At 35.8% G+C, this 18,189-nt stretch overlaps 2 protein-coding genes across 2 annotated transcripts; both read left to right on the top strand.

Moving 5' to 3' along the window:
* Window positions 1–3,809: 3,809 nt before the first annotated feature.
* LOC141692942 (protein STRUBBELIG-RECEPTOR FAMILY 2) lies at window positions 3,810–9,621 on the top strand. The gene is made up of 17 exons (XM_074497904.1): window positions 3,810–3,954; window positions 4,253–4,399; window positions 5,090–5,222; window positions 5,313–5,384; window positions 5,471–5,536; window positions 5,619–5,690; window positions 5,771–5,842; window positions 6,424–6,495; window positions 6,587–6,652; window positions 6,740–6,805; window positions 6,894–7,210; window positions 7,312–7,583; window positions 7,675–7,940; window positions 8,148–8,295; window positions 8,548–8,687; window positions 8,768–8,924; window positions 9,195–9,621. Exons 2-17 carry the CDS (start codon window positions 4,312–4,314, stop codon window positions 9,381–9,383), a joined length of 2,196 nt encoding a protein of 731 aa, XP_074354005.1. The 5' UTR covers window positions 3,810–3,954; window positions 4,253–4,311; the 3' UTR covers window positions 9,384–9,621.
* An 843-nt stretch (window positions 9,622–10,464) lies between these two features.
* Window positions 10,465–13,997, top strand: LOC141692940 (FT-interacting protein 3-like). The gene is made up of 3 exons (XM_074497903.1): window positions 10,465–10,663; window positions 11,050–11,105; window positions 11,333–13,997. The coding sequence occupies exon 3, from the start codon at window positions 11,337–11,339 to the stop codon at window positions 13,665–13,667; it is 2,331 nt and encodes a 776-aa protein (XP_074354004.1). The 5' UTR covers window positions 10,465–10,663; window positions 11,050–11,105; window positions 11,333–11,336; the 3' UTR covers window positions 13,668–13,997.
* The last annotated feature ends 4,192 nt before the right edge of the window (window positions 13,998–18,189 follow it).

The raw sequence follows: 18,189 nt of genomic DNA on the forward strand, positions 1-18,189 counted from the left end.
ACGATTTAAAATTTTTAAATCTTGACCCAAATCATTTTATTCGAGTTGACAAAAATTTAAACCAATTAAACTTTGGGTTTTGGATAGGTCGGTTCCGTCAGCAGCTGAAATAGGGAGCGAGTTGGATCCGTTTTGCTGTTTATTCAGTTTTTTTGTTCACCCCTACTTGATGTATCTAAGACTCTTTGACAGCCTCATCCCGAGTTTATAAAAATAAGGGTAGCAACAAATATTTAATATTGTAAATATATTCTTATTATTTGTTCACTTTGAACAACAATGCTTTACAAGAACATAATTAAAAAATTTATGTGTAAAAGTGATGGTTAATTAATAAATTTTTCTATATTTTCGTGATTTAGTGTGTCTATTTCGTTGGTTTGCTTGTTAAATGTTAATGAAATTATGTTTTTTTAATTGAATTTTTTAAAAAAAATACCTGAAATCTGGAAAATTTTCTTAAACTGGGGTTTTTGATGATTCTTGTGAATTGAAAACAATTTGATGGTGTTCTTGATCTCAAATTTTCATGTCCTGCAATCAAAATGAATTGCAAAACATAATTAACAAAAGATAACAATTTTAAAATTTACGGTTCGAATCGCCGTACTTCGTTCGAGTTTTGAACGCACACTTCTCCCACTTCTCTTTTTCCCATTAATCTCTCTCCCCCCACTCGTTTTCTACTCTAAAAATCTATTAAATTCGGCGAGGTACCATAGTCGTCGACCATAGATCGCGATGGTACTCGCAATAGTACCGCCCACTTCCAATCATTTTTGTTCACAATATACACACCAACATAATTGATCATCACGTTCATAATCTATCACTACCTTCAATTTCATCATTTAATTACAAACTCAAAAAACACGAATTTATATATGAACCCTAAGTATTTGGGGGAACTAATACTTTATTTATTTATCAATGAATTATAATAATAAATATTTATAAAATACAAAAATCTGCTATATTTAACGAAAAAATTAACAGGAGGAACGCAAAATCACTACACTACTGAGAAATTTAATAATTAGACATCATTTTGGCACAAGTAAAGACTTAGATATTTCCATGTCAAAAAAAAGGTTCAAGCATACTACAATTAAGTCCTTAAATTATTGACAATCTCATACTTTGTTCATAATTCAGAAGCATGTTAGCGAAATTACTTTCATTATTCAAGGTTTTTTTTAATCCGGAGCAAGTGAGTAATTTCATTTTCACCTTCAATTACTTCCGTTTGTATTCATTTACATTCTTATATTTAAGAATTCGAATAAGCCGTAAAATCTATCCAATTTTAATCTCATTAATTGCCAAAGTTTTATTTTTATACTAAGAGTAATATTATACACCAATTTCAATCCGAATTTAATTGGATAAAGTTATGAAGTGACACGAAAATGATATATTTTGAAAATGGCCTAATTTTAAGGTTCTTTTTACAATTGCAAATTTAGTTTTAATTAATTTTAACTAAAATTAATTATTAATTAAATCAATAAAATGAATTTAATATATCGAGTCGGTAACTGATCTAAAAGCAACATCATATAAGTCATGAAAGTCAATTGTGCGTACATCCTGTTAGTTTTCTTCAAATTTTAATGACGAAAACGATTTTATGTTGAATTATTTCATGTGGCATTTACATAGTAAAATGACAGTTCTTTTTAGCTATATCAGAAAGGTAATAACTCTAAATTATAAATATTATAACTGCCGTTAGTTACTAAATTTTAGAGTAGTTATCTTGAGTGTCTCGTAGCGGTTCAGTGAAGTGAATTATTTGATATTATTTTCAGATCAGTGACCAATTTTAAATATTAAGCTCATTTTACTAACTTTATAATTAGACCTTTTTAATTTAATAAAAAACAAACTCATTTACGAAAACGAACCCAACCTACTATCCGAAAATGTCGTCTCTGTCACTGAGTAAATTTATAATCACATATCCCATAATTTTCTCTTTTCGGTCATTTCAAGTTTAACCTATTCTGAAATTGTTGAAATGACTAAAAGTTCTTCTTTTAAATGAGCATGTTGTATTTTAAAAAATCGGGGCACATGAAATATTATTATTTTTTGAGTAAATGACAGAGTTATTGACATATTTTAGGTCGATTTTCAAAATAATTACCAAATTATAAAAAACTTATAATCGTGGTCAATCTTTTTTCTTCCTTTCAAAATAATGGCTTTTCGTCAACTCCCCTTGAGTTTTCGTCATTAACGAATAAATTTAAAAAGAAAATTACAAGGTGTTGGCTATACTTCACACGTATTTTCAAATGAGTGCTCAAACTTTCATAAATTGCTAACATATCTTTTCACCTTTTAAAATGTTGGTTTCATTAATCACTACACGTATTTACACCTTTATTACCACTAAAATATATGATATCACTAAACAAATAAATATAAACACAACTCAAATAATCATCAACTTTTTCACTCCTTATAATTAAATCAATTATCTTCCACTTTTTTCAATCTCCTCACACAAAATCACAAATCAAAACTTAGCATACATATAGAGAAAAACATCCACATTTTGAGAACTCATAAACAATGTGATAACAGAACGATTTGTTAACCGTCGCCAAATATCGGCATTAATCTAGTAAACCGTCTACAACTCTCCCACAATGACAATATATCATTATTTTAAAAATTTAAACATGTAGGCACAATATATTGAAAATATGTGTAAAGTACAATCATCATTTCATTCTATAATTACGCCTTAAATATATTAGTTAAGCGGGAAGACGTAAGAGGATTTAACGATCTCAATTTTTCAAAAAGCAAAAAAAATATAGGCCATTATTTTGAGAACTTGAAAATTTGAGTAGTCAGAATATATTAAAAATAATTGCAAAGTACAGTCATCATTTCATTCTATAATTTACGTCTTAAATATATTAGTTGATAGGGAAAACGTAAGGGGATTTAACAATCTCTAAGTTTTTAAAAAGCGAAAAAAATTGTAGTACATTATTTTAAAAACTTGAAAATTTGGCCACTATTCTGAAAATTATTGTACGTCACGGCCATCCTTGTTTCCTCTTATTTGTTCCAATATATACGTTTTATAATATACTCTAATTTGTTCTAATAATTTTGTTTTATTTATTATTGATAACATTATAAAACGCCGATATTAACTTTTACTTTTTTTTTCTTAATATAATCGGTTCTTATTTTAAAGAGTATAAGATCATGTTCGACCCTCTCTCTACAATCATAAGATTTTAGAGCTACTGATTACTTAGCACGGTATCAGAACTCGGTCTAGGGCGAGACACAGTTTCGAGTCGTCCCAAGTCCCGCCCTTTTATTTAATTTAAATATTTGTTGTTGGTATCGATATTAATATTGGTTGTATTTGTCGTTATCAATCGTAGCGAAACATCTTGTATGACGGGGATGTTAAAATGTATAAGATCATGTTTGGGTATTTATCTAGCAGCTCGGTTTACGGAGAGACTCGAGTTCGAGTCCTCCCACCCCTAATTGTTTAATTTAAATAGTTGTTATTAATATTATTATTGGTTATATTTATTGTGGTCATATGAGGGGGAGTTTTAAATAAAGATCACGTTCGGGTGTTCATTTACGATCGTAATATTTTAAATGAACCGGTTACTTAAATATATATTCCATTTCTTAACATAATTAGTGCTTGCAGAGAAGTGATTCCCAGTCCACGTCGGACGGGGGAGAATTTTTGATGCTCACACACTTTGCGACTACATAACCGTTTTCGCCGACGTGGCAAATAAGACAAAACCCCCTTTCCCTCTTCACAATATTTGTACCAACACTCCCCCTCTCCTCTCTCTTTTGCGCGCCACTTCTCTCTCTCTCTCTGATCTCTCTCTCTCTCTCTCTCGCTCGCTCGCGCTTCTGATGTTTCTTCATCAATACATTCTGCGTATTCATGTATGTAAGCATTCTTGTGTATATGCATTTCATATACATCATCACCGCCTTCTTATGGACTCGTAATCAAGTATCTATAGTTGACAAGTTAATCTGATTTACACTGCTTGTTCTTCAAGATTGATGCCTGCTCTAGTTTGATGCTTTTCTTGTTCTCTACTTTTACTATCTCTCTACTTCTCGTAGTTGTAGTTGTTACAGTTTAATTATATATCCTCGTCGTTCTTTTTATATTTTCGTTTCTTGCTCATTCAATTGATTCTCTTCTCTATTTTCACTTTGTCTCATTTCATATCAGGAGAGATTACGTCGTTTTGATATAGTATAAGCACTTGATCTTTCCGGTGTTTGTGAAGAATGTCTATCAAGCGTTTGTTGTGCTTCGCTGTTATCGTCTTGTTCGCTCTAGTTTTGCACGCTTCGGCTCAAACTGATCCTCTCGATGGTACGTTTTTCAGAGTTTTTTACGAATTACAATGTGTTTCTCGATACTGTCTTGCTTAATTCTATCATTGTTATGAAGTTTGGTGAAAGTAGACGTTGTCGATTGAAGGTTAATTGTTTTGGTTGTATGTTGTGACGGTAATATTTAGAGCAGAGTTCGTAATTTGACTTGAGCAGTAAAGTGACATGAACCGGTCATAGTAATGTTGAGATCATGAGTGAAAATGAATATTCTGCTTATTGATTATAGCTATATACGAAATGTCGGCCAAACTTACAATAATCAGGAAGGATCTTGATTGAGGATCTAATGGTGAATGGATGAGTATTGGGAACTTAGGAATTAGGATGTGCCAATTTAATTCCTGCTGCATTTTTGTTGTTAGTAGTTAATATGATATCTGTATAATGTCTGATCCCTGATCGTTTTAAAAGACAGCACAAATAATTGGCTTCAAAATAGAGCAATGTTCATGGTCTAGTTCTAGTACTGATTGAGCAAATTTAAGGTTAAGCAATCTCAATGATCATTTTTCATGCTAGGTTTGTTATATTTGACATGGTGGTTATAGGTGTCGAGTAGATAAGAACTTCATTGGTTGAACTCCTCAGTTTTGTGCTAAAAAGTTTTACACTAAAAGATTAACAACATTCAGTTGGACTTGCTGGTTTTCTGGCTTAAATTGTGCAGCCAAAGCTCTTAAAGAACTGTACAGAACCCTGAATATTCCATCACAGCTCAAGGGATGGAAGACAGAGGGTGGGGATCCATGTGGAGAATCATGGGCAGGAGTTACCTGCAACGGCTCATCAGTTATTCACCTGTAAAGACAGCCATTCTAATTTATGTTCTGCTCTATTAACTTGATTAAAGCATAAATAAATTACTTACCATTAACATCATTGACTTGCAGTATAATTCCTGGGCTTCAGCTTGGTGGTAGCCTAGGGGTCCAGCTCTCCAATCTTCTTAACTTGAAGCAGCTGTAAGTTATTCTGAAAAACAAGATTTGTATAAATTTGAAATGCTGATATTTAAGACATTTTTTGGTTCATTTGACATTTCTATCAGGGATATTAGCTCAAACCACATTCAGGGTGAAATTCCGTACAACTTACCAGCTAATGTCACACACTTGTAAGGCATCTCTTTAACGATCATGTTATTCATCTACATAGTTTCAGTATTTATATTTTCCTCTCCCTTCACTTTATTTCAGAAACTTGGCTGACAACAATTTCAGCCAGAACATGCCGTACTCCTTGACAAACATGAAACATCTTCGGCAACTGTGAGTTCATTGTCCGTTTATGGCTTAAATTTGCTCATTCGGATAGAATATGATAACCTCAACTTTATATTTCTCGACAGGAACCTAAGCCACAACTCACTATCTGGACCACTTGGAGACGTTTTCACAGGACTCATAAATCTCAAAGAAATGTAGGATTTCTTCTTCCTCCTATTATTTGTATTTAAAAAGCACAGTCAATAGACTGGTAGAGATATGCAAAATATAGTTTGCATGATAAATTAGTGGTGGCTCAGTTGCTGCAGAACTAGTTACTACTCCTAGCTGCATCAGACTTGTGCTGATAAATGATTTTAATAAAAATATATATTCCATGTTCGAAAAAATGGTAATATTTCCAGGCCTTGCTATCTACTACTTCTGAAATATTCTTTAATTTAATACAACAGAAAGACGAATATATATAGTTTTATTCATTGATCCTTCATGTTAATTATGGGATGTGTGCTTAGGTATATACAACAATCAAAAATCTTTTTAGCATATACAGTGAATCTATGTGGATAAATTTAGGGGAAAAAAGAAGGAAAAAGCTACATTGATGCAATGATTTAGTACCAGAGGGAAGTAAGAATTACTATAACTGTAGCTGCAATGGAAAGTGAAAAAATAGTATTTATAATCCTGTTTCCTCTACTGGAATCTCTTAAATGATGACATTGTACTAAAAAAATATAGTCGTTGATTAAAAAAAATCAATCTATCGTCTCAGGGATTTGTCATACAATAACTTTAGCGGAGATCTACCCAGTTCATTTGGATCTTTAAAAAATCTGACCAGACTGTGAGTCTTCCTCACCTTGATCAAATCATATATAATGGCAGTCTTTTGCAGTATTTTAGAGGCCTTCTAATTTACTTTGACTGGTCTGCAGGTACTTAGAAAGCAATGGATTTAGTGGATCAGTTATCTTTCTGTCTAACCTCCCACTCTCTGATCTGTACGCTTTATCTGTGAAAGCTTCTTATACCTATTATTTGAATGTGTTTCATATGTATTTCTGTGAACTCACCATATTTGTTACCAGGGATATCCAAGATAACAACTTTAGTGGTGTCATTCCAGAGACATTTCAATCTATTGAGAACCTATGGTAAGAAGCAGGATCCCTAGTTTAATTTCTGTTCATATAAAGTTACAGGTATACTTGTCATTGATTTATGTGATTTGTCAAAATTTAGGATTGGGGGAAATAAATTCCACAGAGGAGAAAATTATCCACCCTGGTTTTTCCCGTTGGATACCACGCCTAACATCACTAGTCCACCATCCACTGAGTCAAGTGCTGTTGAGAGTTATCCATCTCATCATACACACAAGCACAAACAAAAAGGACTTGGTCCTGGTGGAATTGCTTCTATAGTTGGTGGGTTTACTCTTCTGGCAGCCTGTGCAGCTTTCTTTGCTGTGGCCCGTATTCAACAAAGGAGAAAAAGTCTGAGACGCTTGGAGGGAAGTCATAGCTCGTGGCAGTCTCTTCCAGTCAGTACAGCAAGAGGTGACATTAATTTTTTTTCTTCTTGTCTTTCTTATTTCGGAAGGCTACATTACAACAGCATATTAATATATAATCTGACTAATTCTTTGTGCTGGTTTAAGAGTTCTCCTCTTCCACTGCTCCAGAGGATAGCTCAGAAGTATCAGCTATTAGTTCTCCTCCTCTGATTGATCCAAAGTATTTGCCACCTCTTCGAACCAGAACTGTGAGAATGTCTCGGAGAAGTTTCTCTAGGAAAAGCAGAATCCCAATAGGTACAAAGATTTACAGTGTGGCAGAGCTACAAGCAGCAACGGATTCCTTTAGCGAAAAGAACCTTCTTGGAGAAGGATCTTTGGGTGCTGTTTACAGAGCAGAGTTCCCCGGTGGACAAGTACTTTACTTCGAACTAAGCCTTCTATGTTTCTAAAACTTATTTGCTCAAAAAAATTACTGAAGTTGATTATGTTTCTATCTTCTGCAAGATTTTTGCTGTGAAGAATGTTAATACAGTAGCTCTGGCCCTGCATGAAGAAGAAAAATTTCTTGATGTGATATGGAATGTAGCCCGTTTGAGGCACCCAAACATTGTAAAACTTGTTGGCTATTGTGTAGAGCATGGACAGCATATCCTTGTGTACGAGCATGTTAGAAATTTGTCTTTGGATGATGCTTTGCATTGTGAGTCCTACATGCCTCTATCTTGGGGCCTTCGCCTTCGAGTTGCACTGGGGGTAGCTCGCGCGTTGAAGTAAGTAATCTTTCTTCTCAATGAAGGTAACTGGAATGTTCAATTTGCAAATTGATATCTCGAAGCAGGCATGCATTCGATAATTCTGCAATAAGAAAAATCAGGATCTATGCATCTTCATATGATCATATTGTTTTAACTCTGAATGCAGACAACCTTCCTGTTTCAGTTCTTGACTAATTTTTCATCTATATATGATGTTTCCAGCTATTTGCATACAACATGCATGCCTCCTATTGCTCACAGCAACTTAAAGGCAGCTAACATATTACTTGATGAGGATCTTATGCCCCATATCTGTGATACTGGGCTAGCTGTTCTAAAGCCTCTTACAAGCAACAAGATAAAAATTAAGGTAAATTTTTTGACTATCATATTTTTTGCCTTCATACAGCATGTGGTATTACGAGAGAAATTATTTCAAAAACAGTATAATTTTGGACAAAGATAACAAAAACTAGCACAACATAGTTTATTTTCCTTGTCTTGCTGTCAGAAGCTCCAGCCAAAGTGAAAGCATGATTAGGCAGTGAAAACATAGAAACACAACTTATTGCTAACTAATACTTTTAAACTAATAAACAAAATCTGACGCTATTTCAATCAGGCTTCGGAAATGGCTATTGGTGATACTGGTTACATTGCACCAGAACACATCCAATCTGGGATAAGTAACATGAAGGGCGATATATACGCTTTCGGGGTGTTGCTCCTAGAGCTTCTAACTGGAAGGAGGCCCTTTGACAGGTTCAGACACGTCCTAATTTTTAGAATCCTCGTCCTTCTTTTCTGTCATGTTTCCTTGTAATGTTTTTTTTCTTAAACAGTTCAAAACCAAGAGCAGAGCAGGCATTAGTGAATTGGGCTTCGTCTCAGCTGCATGACAATGAATCTTTGGAACAGATGGTTGACCCAGCTATCAAAAGGACTATTCCATCTAAGGCTCTCTCTCGTTTTGCTGATATCATATCGCTTTGCATTCAGGTATGGCTACATATAATGCAAATACACCATCTCTAGAAAATATGGTTCTCGGGCAAGTTTCACACTATTTTTTCTGTATTAAAAGTTCAGTACCTATTATCTCCAATACTAAACCATCAACCACTCCAACATCATGTAGAACTATATTTGAAGATCTATGTAGATTCTTCGATTAAAGTAGAAAACTAAAGTTAGTCTAGTTTCTCTCCATGTTATAAAAAAGATAAGCTTTTAATATTTCTGCTTATCTGAATGCAATTAATTGATCAGCCTCAGAAGGAGTTCCGACCCCCAATGACGGAGATTCAGGAAGCTCTGATGTGCATACTACAAGAGCATCGCGTAGTGAGAGGCCATACTGCAGCTGATGGTACTGAAGCTGAACCTGTGGACAGGTCATTCCGCTCAAGCAACTCACGCTTCTTCGCTTCACCAACATTGAGCTATCTGTCAATCTGAACAGAGTTTGCATACTCAGTTGTGTTTCTTATCAGCTAGCTGACCCAATTTTGTACCAGTGGTCGATACAATCATCTTGTAAAGCTCTAGAACTCATGTTGTTTCGGGTAAAAGTGAAATGTCATATGTAAAAAGGTCCATACATGCATGTGTAGTTTTTCATTTAGCTCATGTAATTCTAAAACATCACGATCCCTTTATGCAATTGGATTTGACATTTTACAATGCTGCTCCATATGCATTTCAGTATGCCCTTTAGCTTTTACTAATGCCAAGATTTTTCATTATTGTTATAAAAAATTTCAAATACTATATTTTTCTGTAATAAAATTATTTTCCGTGACACGTATTATTGTAATCCCTGTTGAGAATTTCAAAAATAAATAAATAGAGAGCACCGTTGTAAAAAGCGTATTAAGTGGTGAATTGGTGATAAATTTCAATTCATTAAATTCATTATTTTAAAGTTTAAGATAATTTAATATTAATAGCTGATACGGATATTTAAATCATAAGTAATTACTTAAAAAATATATTTATATTATTGAAAAATTAGAACTAATCAATTAAATTATCGATTCGTAGTTTTATGGGCCGATTTTGGAAATCATGCTCCCCATCGGTCATAAAGAAAATGAAGAAATTATAGTACTCCTTCCGTCCCTTTCAATTGTGATCGTTTTTGGAAGAGTATTCGACACGCATTTTAAGATAATTTAAAAATATAATTCTTTATTTTTTTTAAAAAAATTATTTTTCTAAATAAATGTTTAAATATTCTATTACTATTCACAATTTTTTTAAAATAAAAATAAAAATAAAATAATACTTTTTATTCATCTTAAAACGTGTGCCCGACAGCGACAGTGTTAATAATTGAGGGACGGAGGAGTAATAATTTTAAGTCCGCGCACTTGGTAGGTAGGAAAGATGGCACACGGGGTCCGACCAAAGTTGTGTGGCACGTGTAGAGCCGGGTTTACAGTGGAAGCCGAAGTCATAGACAAGGGTCCGGTTGTAATGGTGCGGCGAGTGTATTCTATTAGATATTCTTCATCCATCTCTCTCTCTCTCTAGAATCCTCGCACACTCTCCCCCCTCCCTCCGTCATTTTCAGTCTTTTTCCACCTTTATCTTTTGTGCTCTCTCTCTTTACTCTCTCTCTCTCTCTACCAATTTTTGATAGATCCTAAAAACCATAAAGCAACTACCTCCTTCATTCTTACAATCTCTCCTCCTCCATCCTTATCACCTCTCTCTCCCTCTCTCTCTCTCTCCAGGTATGTACATCTCTCTCTCTCTCCCTCTCTCTCCCTCTCCCTCTCTCTTCCTCTCTCTCCCTCTCTCTCTCTCTCTCTCTCTCCTGGTATGTACATCTCTCTCTCTCTCTCTCTCTCTCTCTCTCTCTCTCCATATATGTGAATCTTACTGCATTGTGAGTTTATTCATTTTATTTCTCTAATCTATCCAGGGTTTTATATCATTGCTTAACTATGCATTAATTAGCTTTAATTCTTTATTCCTCACTTAAGTGTACCCTGTTTCTATGCTTTTATCCTTGTAATTTAGGGTAATGTAATTAGTATTATCCCCCACGCGCTCTTGCTTTACGTACACACACACATTGCAGTTCAGTTTGTTAAGTTAAGTTATGTTTTACTTGCAGGGTTGAGTGAATATCCCTCAGATCTGAAGTTTTTAATTGCAGCTTTTACTTCTCTGGTATCTACTATTAACTTTATTTCTTTACTTTGATTTTCCTTTATTATCTCATTCTACTGTTTTTTTTAGTTTCTAAAATCTTGCTCATTTTTTTTGAAATTTTTTAGGTAGCTGGTTTTGATAAAATTTAGTTCTTTGATAAGTTTGGATTTCTAAATTGCCTGCTTCTTGGATTACTTGTTTCGATCTTTGTGATTTGTGTTCGATTTGTTTGGTATATTGGACAGAGAAATGATGCAGAGACCTCCACATGAAGATTTCTCCCTCAAGGAGACTAAACCTCACCTTGGTGGTGGAAAGGCCACTGGTGATAAGCTTACAAGTACCTATGACCTTGTCGAGCAAATGCAGTACCTTTATGTTAGGGTTGTCAAGGCAAGAGATTTACCAGCCAAGGATCTTACCGGTAGTTGTGACCCGTATGTTGAAGTTAAGCTTGGAAATTATAAGGGTACAACTCGTCATTTTGAGAAGAGATCAAACCCTGAATGGTTGCAGATTTTTGCCTTTTCAAAGGATCGGATTCAGGCCTCAGTGTTGGAAGTCACTGTAAAGGACAAGGATATCGTCAAGGATGATTTCATGGGCCGGGTTCTGTTTGATCTCAATGAGGTCCCTAAGCGGGTTCCTCCGGACAGTCCTCTCGCTGCACAGTGGTATAGACTGGAAGATAGGAACGGGAACAAACATAAGGGCGAGCTCATGTTGGCCGTCTGGTGGGGTACGCAAGCCGATGAAGCATTTCCTGAAGCATGGCATTCGGATGCTGCGACTGTTGGTGGTGCTGACAGCCTTTCAAGCATTCGCTCAAAGGTGTATCTCTCACCCAAGCTTTGGTACCTCAGGGTCAATGTGATTGAAGCACAGGACTTGATTCCCACCGATAAAACAAGGTTTCCGGATGTATTTGTAAAGGCTATTCTAGGAAACCAAGCTCTAAGAACAAGAAGTTCTATGAGCAAATCAATCAATCCAATGTGGAATGAAGATCTTATGTTTGTAGCAGCGGAACCATTTGAAGAGCCTTTAATATTGAGCGTGGAAGATAGAGTTGCACCAAACAAGGATGAAGTATTGGGACGGTGTGCTATTCCCTTGCAGTATGTGGACAGGAGATTAGATAATAAACCACTGCATACTAAGTGGTACACACTTGAGAAGCATGTCATTATTACCGAGGGAGATAAGAAGAAGGAGATTAAATTCTCAAGTAGGATTCATATGAGAATCTGTCTGGAAGGTGGTTATCATGTTTTGGATGAATCCACGCATTACAGTAGTGATCTTAGACCGACTGCAAAACAGTTGTGGAAGTCCAGCATCGGGGTTCTTGAGGTGGGAATTCTAAATGCTCAGGGTTTACAGCCGATGAAATCAAAAGATGGGAGGGCAACAACCGATGCTTACTGTGTTGCCAAGTACGGCCAGAAGTGGGTCCGAACAAGGACAATCATTGATAGTGCTGCCCCTAAGTGGAATGAGCAGTATACCTGGGAAGTTTCTGATCCGTGCACCGTTGTAACTGTTGGAGTGTTTGATAACTGTCATCTTCATGGAGGGGACAAGGCTGGTGGAGCAAGGGATTCACGGATTGGAAAGGTTAGGATTCGCCTGTCTACGCTTGAAACAGATAGGGTTTACACACATTCATATCCGCTTTTGGTTTTGCATCCAACTGGTGTCAAGAAAATGGGTGAAATTCATTTGGCTGTAAGATTCACATGCTCTTCTTTGCTAAATATGATGAACATGTACTCTCAACCACTGTTACCGAAGATGCATTATGTTAATCCATTAACTGTTAGTCAGCTCGATAGTTTGAGGCACCAGGCCACTCAGATTATGTCCATGAGGCTTAGTCGTGCAGAGCCGCCTCTTAGAAAAGAGGTGGTGGAGTATATGCTTGATGTTGGATCTCACATGTGGAGTATGAGAAGGAGTAAAGCTAATTTCTTTAGAATAATGGCAGTTTTCGGTGGACTGATTGCTGTTGGCAAATGGTTTGACCAGATTTGCAACTGGAAGAATCCCATAACCACTGTGCTAATACACATCTTGTTCTTGATATTGGTATTATATCCAGAACTGATACTACCAACTATTTTCCTCTACCTCTTCTTGATTGGAGTTTGGTACTACAGATGGAGGCCAAGACATCCTCCTCACATGGACACTCGCCTCTCTTGTGCTGATAATGCACATCCTGATGAACTGGACGAGGAATTTGATACATTTCCTACTTCACGTCCTGCTGACATGGTTAGAATGAGATATGATCGTTTGAGAAGTATTGCTGGGAGGATCCAGACCGTGGTTGGTGATTTGGCAACTCAGGGGGAGAGGCTGCAGTCTTTGCTTAGCTGGAGAGATCCTAGAGCTACAGCTCTGTTTGTTATTTTCTGTTTGGTTGCTGCTATTGTTCTCTATGTCACTCCTTTCCAAGTTGTGGCCCTTCTTACCGGGTTCTATGTGTTGAGACATCCAAGGTTCCGCTACAAGCTTCCTTCTGTACCGCTCAATTTCTTTAGAAGATTGCCAGCAAGAACTGACTGCATGTTATAAGCACAGTTGCCCTTGGCTGCTCTTGCCTTTGATATTGTCGTGTCAGTCCTGCCCTTTTGGTCTCCAAGAAGATTTGAAAAACTTATATCAGCCCTCCACCAAGCATTGAGCGGGTTCCTTGTATGAGGTGTATATCTCTTATGAAACTAGAAGTGCTAGTTCGTGGTTCTTACAATTTTTTTTGCATGTTAATTTGTTGAAAATGTCTGACTCTCTGCAGTATGCACATGTTGTTACTTGTTAAGTTGCTTTGTAGTTTGTATTTCTTGTTATTCTGTGATGGACATCCCAATCTTTTATGATATATCAGTAGCTGGCTCATTATGCAAATGTGGTATACAGATAGCATGTCTGCGAATCATACTCGTGGTCTAATTAGTTGTACAGCCAGGTAGTCTTATGTGTCGGTGAATCTTTTTGTTTGTGTTTATATTGTTAGGGACTGTTGAACACTTTGGTCGGATTACCCGTTGTTAGGGACTGTTGAACACCTTTGTCGGATTATTTCTAGGTATTACGGTTTAGAATGTAGTAGGATTGTAGAATAGTGGTGCAGGGGTTGAGGATCGATGGAAGTTAAGATTCTTCTCCTGGAAACAACTTCAAATGGTCGAGGATTCGAGTTTCAGGAGACAATGGTGTATGAATTATATGGAAGCAGATGGGGTGTTGGTTTTTCTTTCAGTTCTTTTGTGTTTTGCCAAGTGATTGATAGATTATTTCTGGTTACTAGACAAATCATAGTACATAGAATTTAGTACACATAAGAAATCATGGATGCAGAGCCTAGGACATAGATTTTGTAATTTTTATAGAATGTTCAACAATTTTAGCATGATGCTCAAGATTATTGAAATGAAGTACAAGAATGGAATACAATGGCATTACTGAACACTTGGTGTCACGTTACGGCGGACTTTTACAACGGTACTTTTTGCTTCTATAAAACAAATCTAAACCGAAAATTTTATCATTAGACAATTTAAAAAGCATAAGTTATTTATTGTATCGCTCAATTATCAGGGACCATACTTCTTATTATGATACTTTTCGCTTTAAAAAATAAAAAATTAAACCGTTCATTTCATTATTTGACGGTTTAAAAATCATAAATTAATTATTCCGTCTGTGCTTTCATCTCTCAACATTAAATATGTCTGATATTTTTTAAACCCGTTGAATATATAAGTTGGATACAAATATTGACGTTGGATCGGAAATATTTTCAAAGTGTTTTTATTCCTGGCAGGTTAATTTCTGATAATGCCATGATATTTTACGAAGTTATGTACTATATGAAAAGGAAGGTGGCTGGTAAAACAGGTTGGATGACGATAAAGTTGGATATGAGCAAAGTCTACGATCGCGTTGAATGACAATTTTTGAAAGAAATGTTAAAGAAATTGGGTTTTGATGATCGCTTCCTTAATTTGGTGCTAGTGTGCGTTACTAGAGTGAGATACAAAATAGCTCATTCAGGAAGAGAATTTGGGTTGATCGTGCCAAGTAGGGGAATCAGACAGGGGATCCCATATCCTCATATTTGTTCCTGATTTGTATGGAGGGTCTCACTGCACTTATCCAGAATTATGAAAGAAGAAATCTCATATCGGGCGTTAAGGTTGCTAGGGGTGCCCCGATTCTGAGTCACATGTTTTTTGCTGACGATGCTTATATTTATTGTAAAGCTAACGAGACTACAACTATGCATGTTGATCAGTTGCTGAGTACCTTCGAAGTGGCATCAGGACAACAGATTAATAAATTCAAATCATCTGTTTTCTTTAGCTGTAATACATTACAGGTCACTCGTGACATGGTGTGCAACGCATTGGATTTTCAGGAAGCTACAGAGGGTACAACATATTTGGGATTACCAAATTTTGTGGGTCGTAATAAAACAGTGGTGTTTGGATACCTCAAGCAGCGTATGCAATTGAAAGTTGGGATAAAGTTTATCTATCAAAGGGTGGGAAAGAGCTTTTGCTGAAAACGGTATCTCAAGCTCTTCCAAGCTATGCAATGGGAATCTTTCTATTGCCCAAACAGTTGTGCAATGAGATGGAGAGTCTGATGTGTAAATATTTGTGGAGAAACTCAGCTACCAAACCAAAAGGTATACACTGGATGACATGGGACCGATTGTGCGCGAAGAAGTCAGATGGAGGAATGGGGTTCAGGAAGTTACACGAGTTTAATCTAGCCTTATTAGGAAAGCAGGCTTGGAGATTGATTACGAAACCGGACACTTTGGTTAGTCGTATTTTTAAAGCAAGATACTATGCTGAAGGCACGTTTTTTACAGCTAAGGTGGGAGCAAATCCAAGTTACGTTTGGAGAAGTATGATGGCAACTCAAGAGCTCGTCAAATCTGGCATGGCTCGTAGGGTTGGGAGTGGAGCTAATATTGATGTGGAATCTGATCCTTGGCTACCGTGTCAAGCTAATCCATACATCAGTACTTTTAATGAGGCGTTGAAAGGTACCAAAGTAATTTCTCTTATGACAGAAAACCAAAATACCTGGGATGCTGACTTGATTCACGATATTTTCAAAGAACGCGATGTTAACCTTATTCTCTCAATTCTAATCCAAAGCACAAATAATGACACATGGTTTTGGCGTAAGGATAAGATGGGGCAATATACAATGAAGTGTGCATACAACGTGTTCAGAGATAACTCTATGGCTGCTAATGTGAGCAATAAAAAAAAGCTTCTGGACCAGATTATGGCACTTGAAAATCCCGTTGAAGGTAAAGCATTTTATGTGGAGATTGATTTGTGACTGTCTTCCTACAAAAGATCTTTTACTCAGCAGGAGGGTTGAGGTCGATAACAAGTGTCCAGTCTGTAATTTAATCGATGAAACATCACTCCATGCTCTAGTTTTTTGTCCAGTGGCAGCTCTTTGTTGGCAACTTCAAGGTGTCCGTTTTGACAGTGCTGCTATTAACAATACAACGGACTGTGTGCAAGAGATTTATTAACACAGTGATCGTTCTGAGGTCAACAAGATTGTTATGATAGCCTGGATGATCTGGAATAACAGGACGTGGTATGGAAACAAAAGGGGAGGGGGTACAAAGATATTGTAACATCAGTTATACAAGTTCTTAATAACTGGGAATTTGCACATGACAAGTCCTTCGACTTTTTAGTTGGGTTTATCTCCCAAACGGAGGGCGACATGTGTTGGAAACAACCACATACAGGAACTATTAAAATCAATACTGATGTTGTTTTGTTTGAAGCCTCTAATCTCTACAATGTTGCCATGATAGCACGAAATCATGAAGGGCAAATGGTGCAGGCTAAGTCTAGCTGCAGACAGGGGTGTGTGAACCCGGAAATGGTTGAAGTGATATGAATAAGGGAATCTCTAAGTTGGGTTAAGGAACACAACTGGCCACGGGTTGTAGTTGAATCCGACTGCCTTGGAGCAATTCAGGCTATTCGATGTTCCTCAGTTAGTCTATCATATTTAGGTAGAATAATTGATGAATGTAAGAGGTTACTTCTAGAGTTAAAGTCAAGAAATGTGACTTTACGTTTTGTTAAGCAATCCGCGAACATGTTGAAGGATTTTTAGCACATAAACGCAGCGAAAATGTAAATTTAATCTTAAAAAAAACCGAAACCCTCCGCAGGATCCATGCGAAAAATAATATTTAATTCGTAGTTCAGTGTGTTTACCTTAAGAAGCTTTACGTTAATGGAAAGATGGAGGTCTTTAATAGCGATCCAAGAACGATGAACGGAGATCCTTAGCAGCTGCTCCTCAAGCGTGAAGCACTCCACCGGTATCCACCAAGAAAACGATGTAATGAAGGAGGAGGAGATGGAGAGAATTAGGGTTTTAAAAATCTTTTTGGTTGAGGCAAAAATAGGGTTTATAATAGTATATTTATAGGCAAAATTTTCAGCTGAAATTTTTTCCATAAAATATTATTATTATTAACCCTTTATTATTCTCACTAGTAATTAAAACACCTTTTAATTATTAATTCTTTTTCTAAACTCTTTAGAAATAATTCTCTCACTTGATTTAATTTCCAAAAATTAAATTCTTAATTAATAATATTAAGAACCTTTTCTTAATTAATTTATAATCAATTAAATCTCATTTAATCAATTATTAAATTTACCAATTAATTATTTATTTAATAAATAAATAATTATCAACCATTATTAATTAATTCCTCCACCATTAAATCATTCTCTTTTATGGTGTGACTTTGTAGGTTCAATATTAAGCCGGTAGTAGAAATAAATAATAATAAAACTATTTTATCATTATTTATATAAATTCTGTAATTCATTAAATATGATTAATTAATTAATCATATTTATTCTACATCGTGAGGGATACTTCTCAGCATATCGCGACTATCCGTATAATACGAATTCACTGCTTAGAATACCAAGAACCTATTCAGTGAATAGTTACCATACAATTAATTCTTTCTACCCTGCAATGTCACGATTAAATACAAGGCATGAAACTTGTGTCAAGCTTATCT

The sequence above is a fragment of the Apium graveolens genome, chromosome 10, assembly GCF_009905375.1.
Source record: "Apium graveolens cultivar Ventura chromosome 10, ASM990537v1, whole genome shotgun sequence".
Lineage (NCBI taxonomy): Eukaryota > Viridiplantae > Streptophyta > Magnoliopsida > Apiales > Apiaceae > Apium > Apium graveolens.

What these genes read in the sequence shown, in the direction of transcription:
- LOC141692940 (XM_074497903.1), top strand. Translation starts at nt 11,337, where the DNA reads ATGATGCAGAGACCTCCACATGAAGATTTCTCCCTCAAGGAGACTAAA.
- LOC141692942 (XM_074497904.1), top strand. Translation starts at nt 4,312, where the DNA reads ATGTCTATCAAGCGTTTGTTGTGCTTCGCTGTTATCGTCTTGTTCGCT. An exon ending in AACCTCCCACTCTCTGATCT is followed by an intron (nt 6,653 to 6,739) that starts GTACGCTTTATC and finishes ATTTGTTACCAG; the next exon opens with GGATATCCAAGATAACAACT. An exon ending in CAATCTATTGAGAACCTATG is followed by an intron (nt 6,806 to 6,893) that starts GTAAGAAGCAGG and finishes GTCAAAATTTAG; the next exon opens with GATTGGGGGAAATAAATTCC.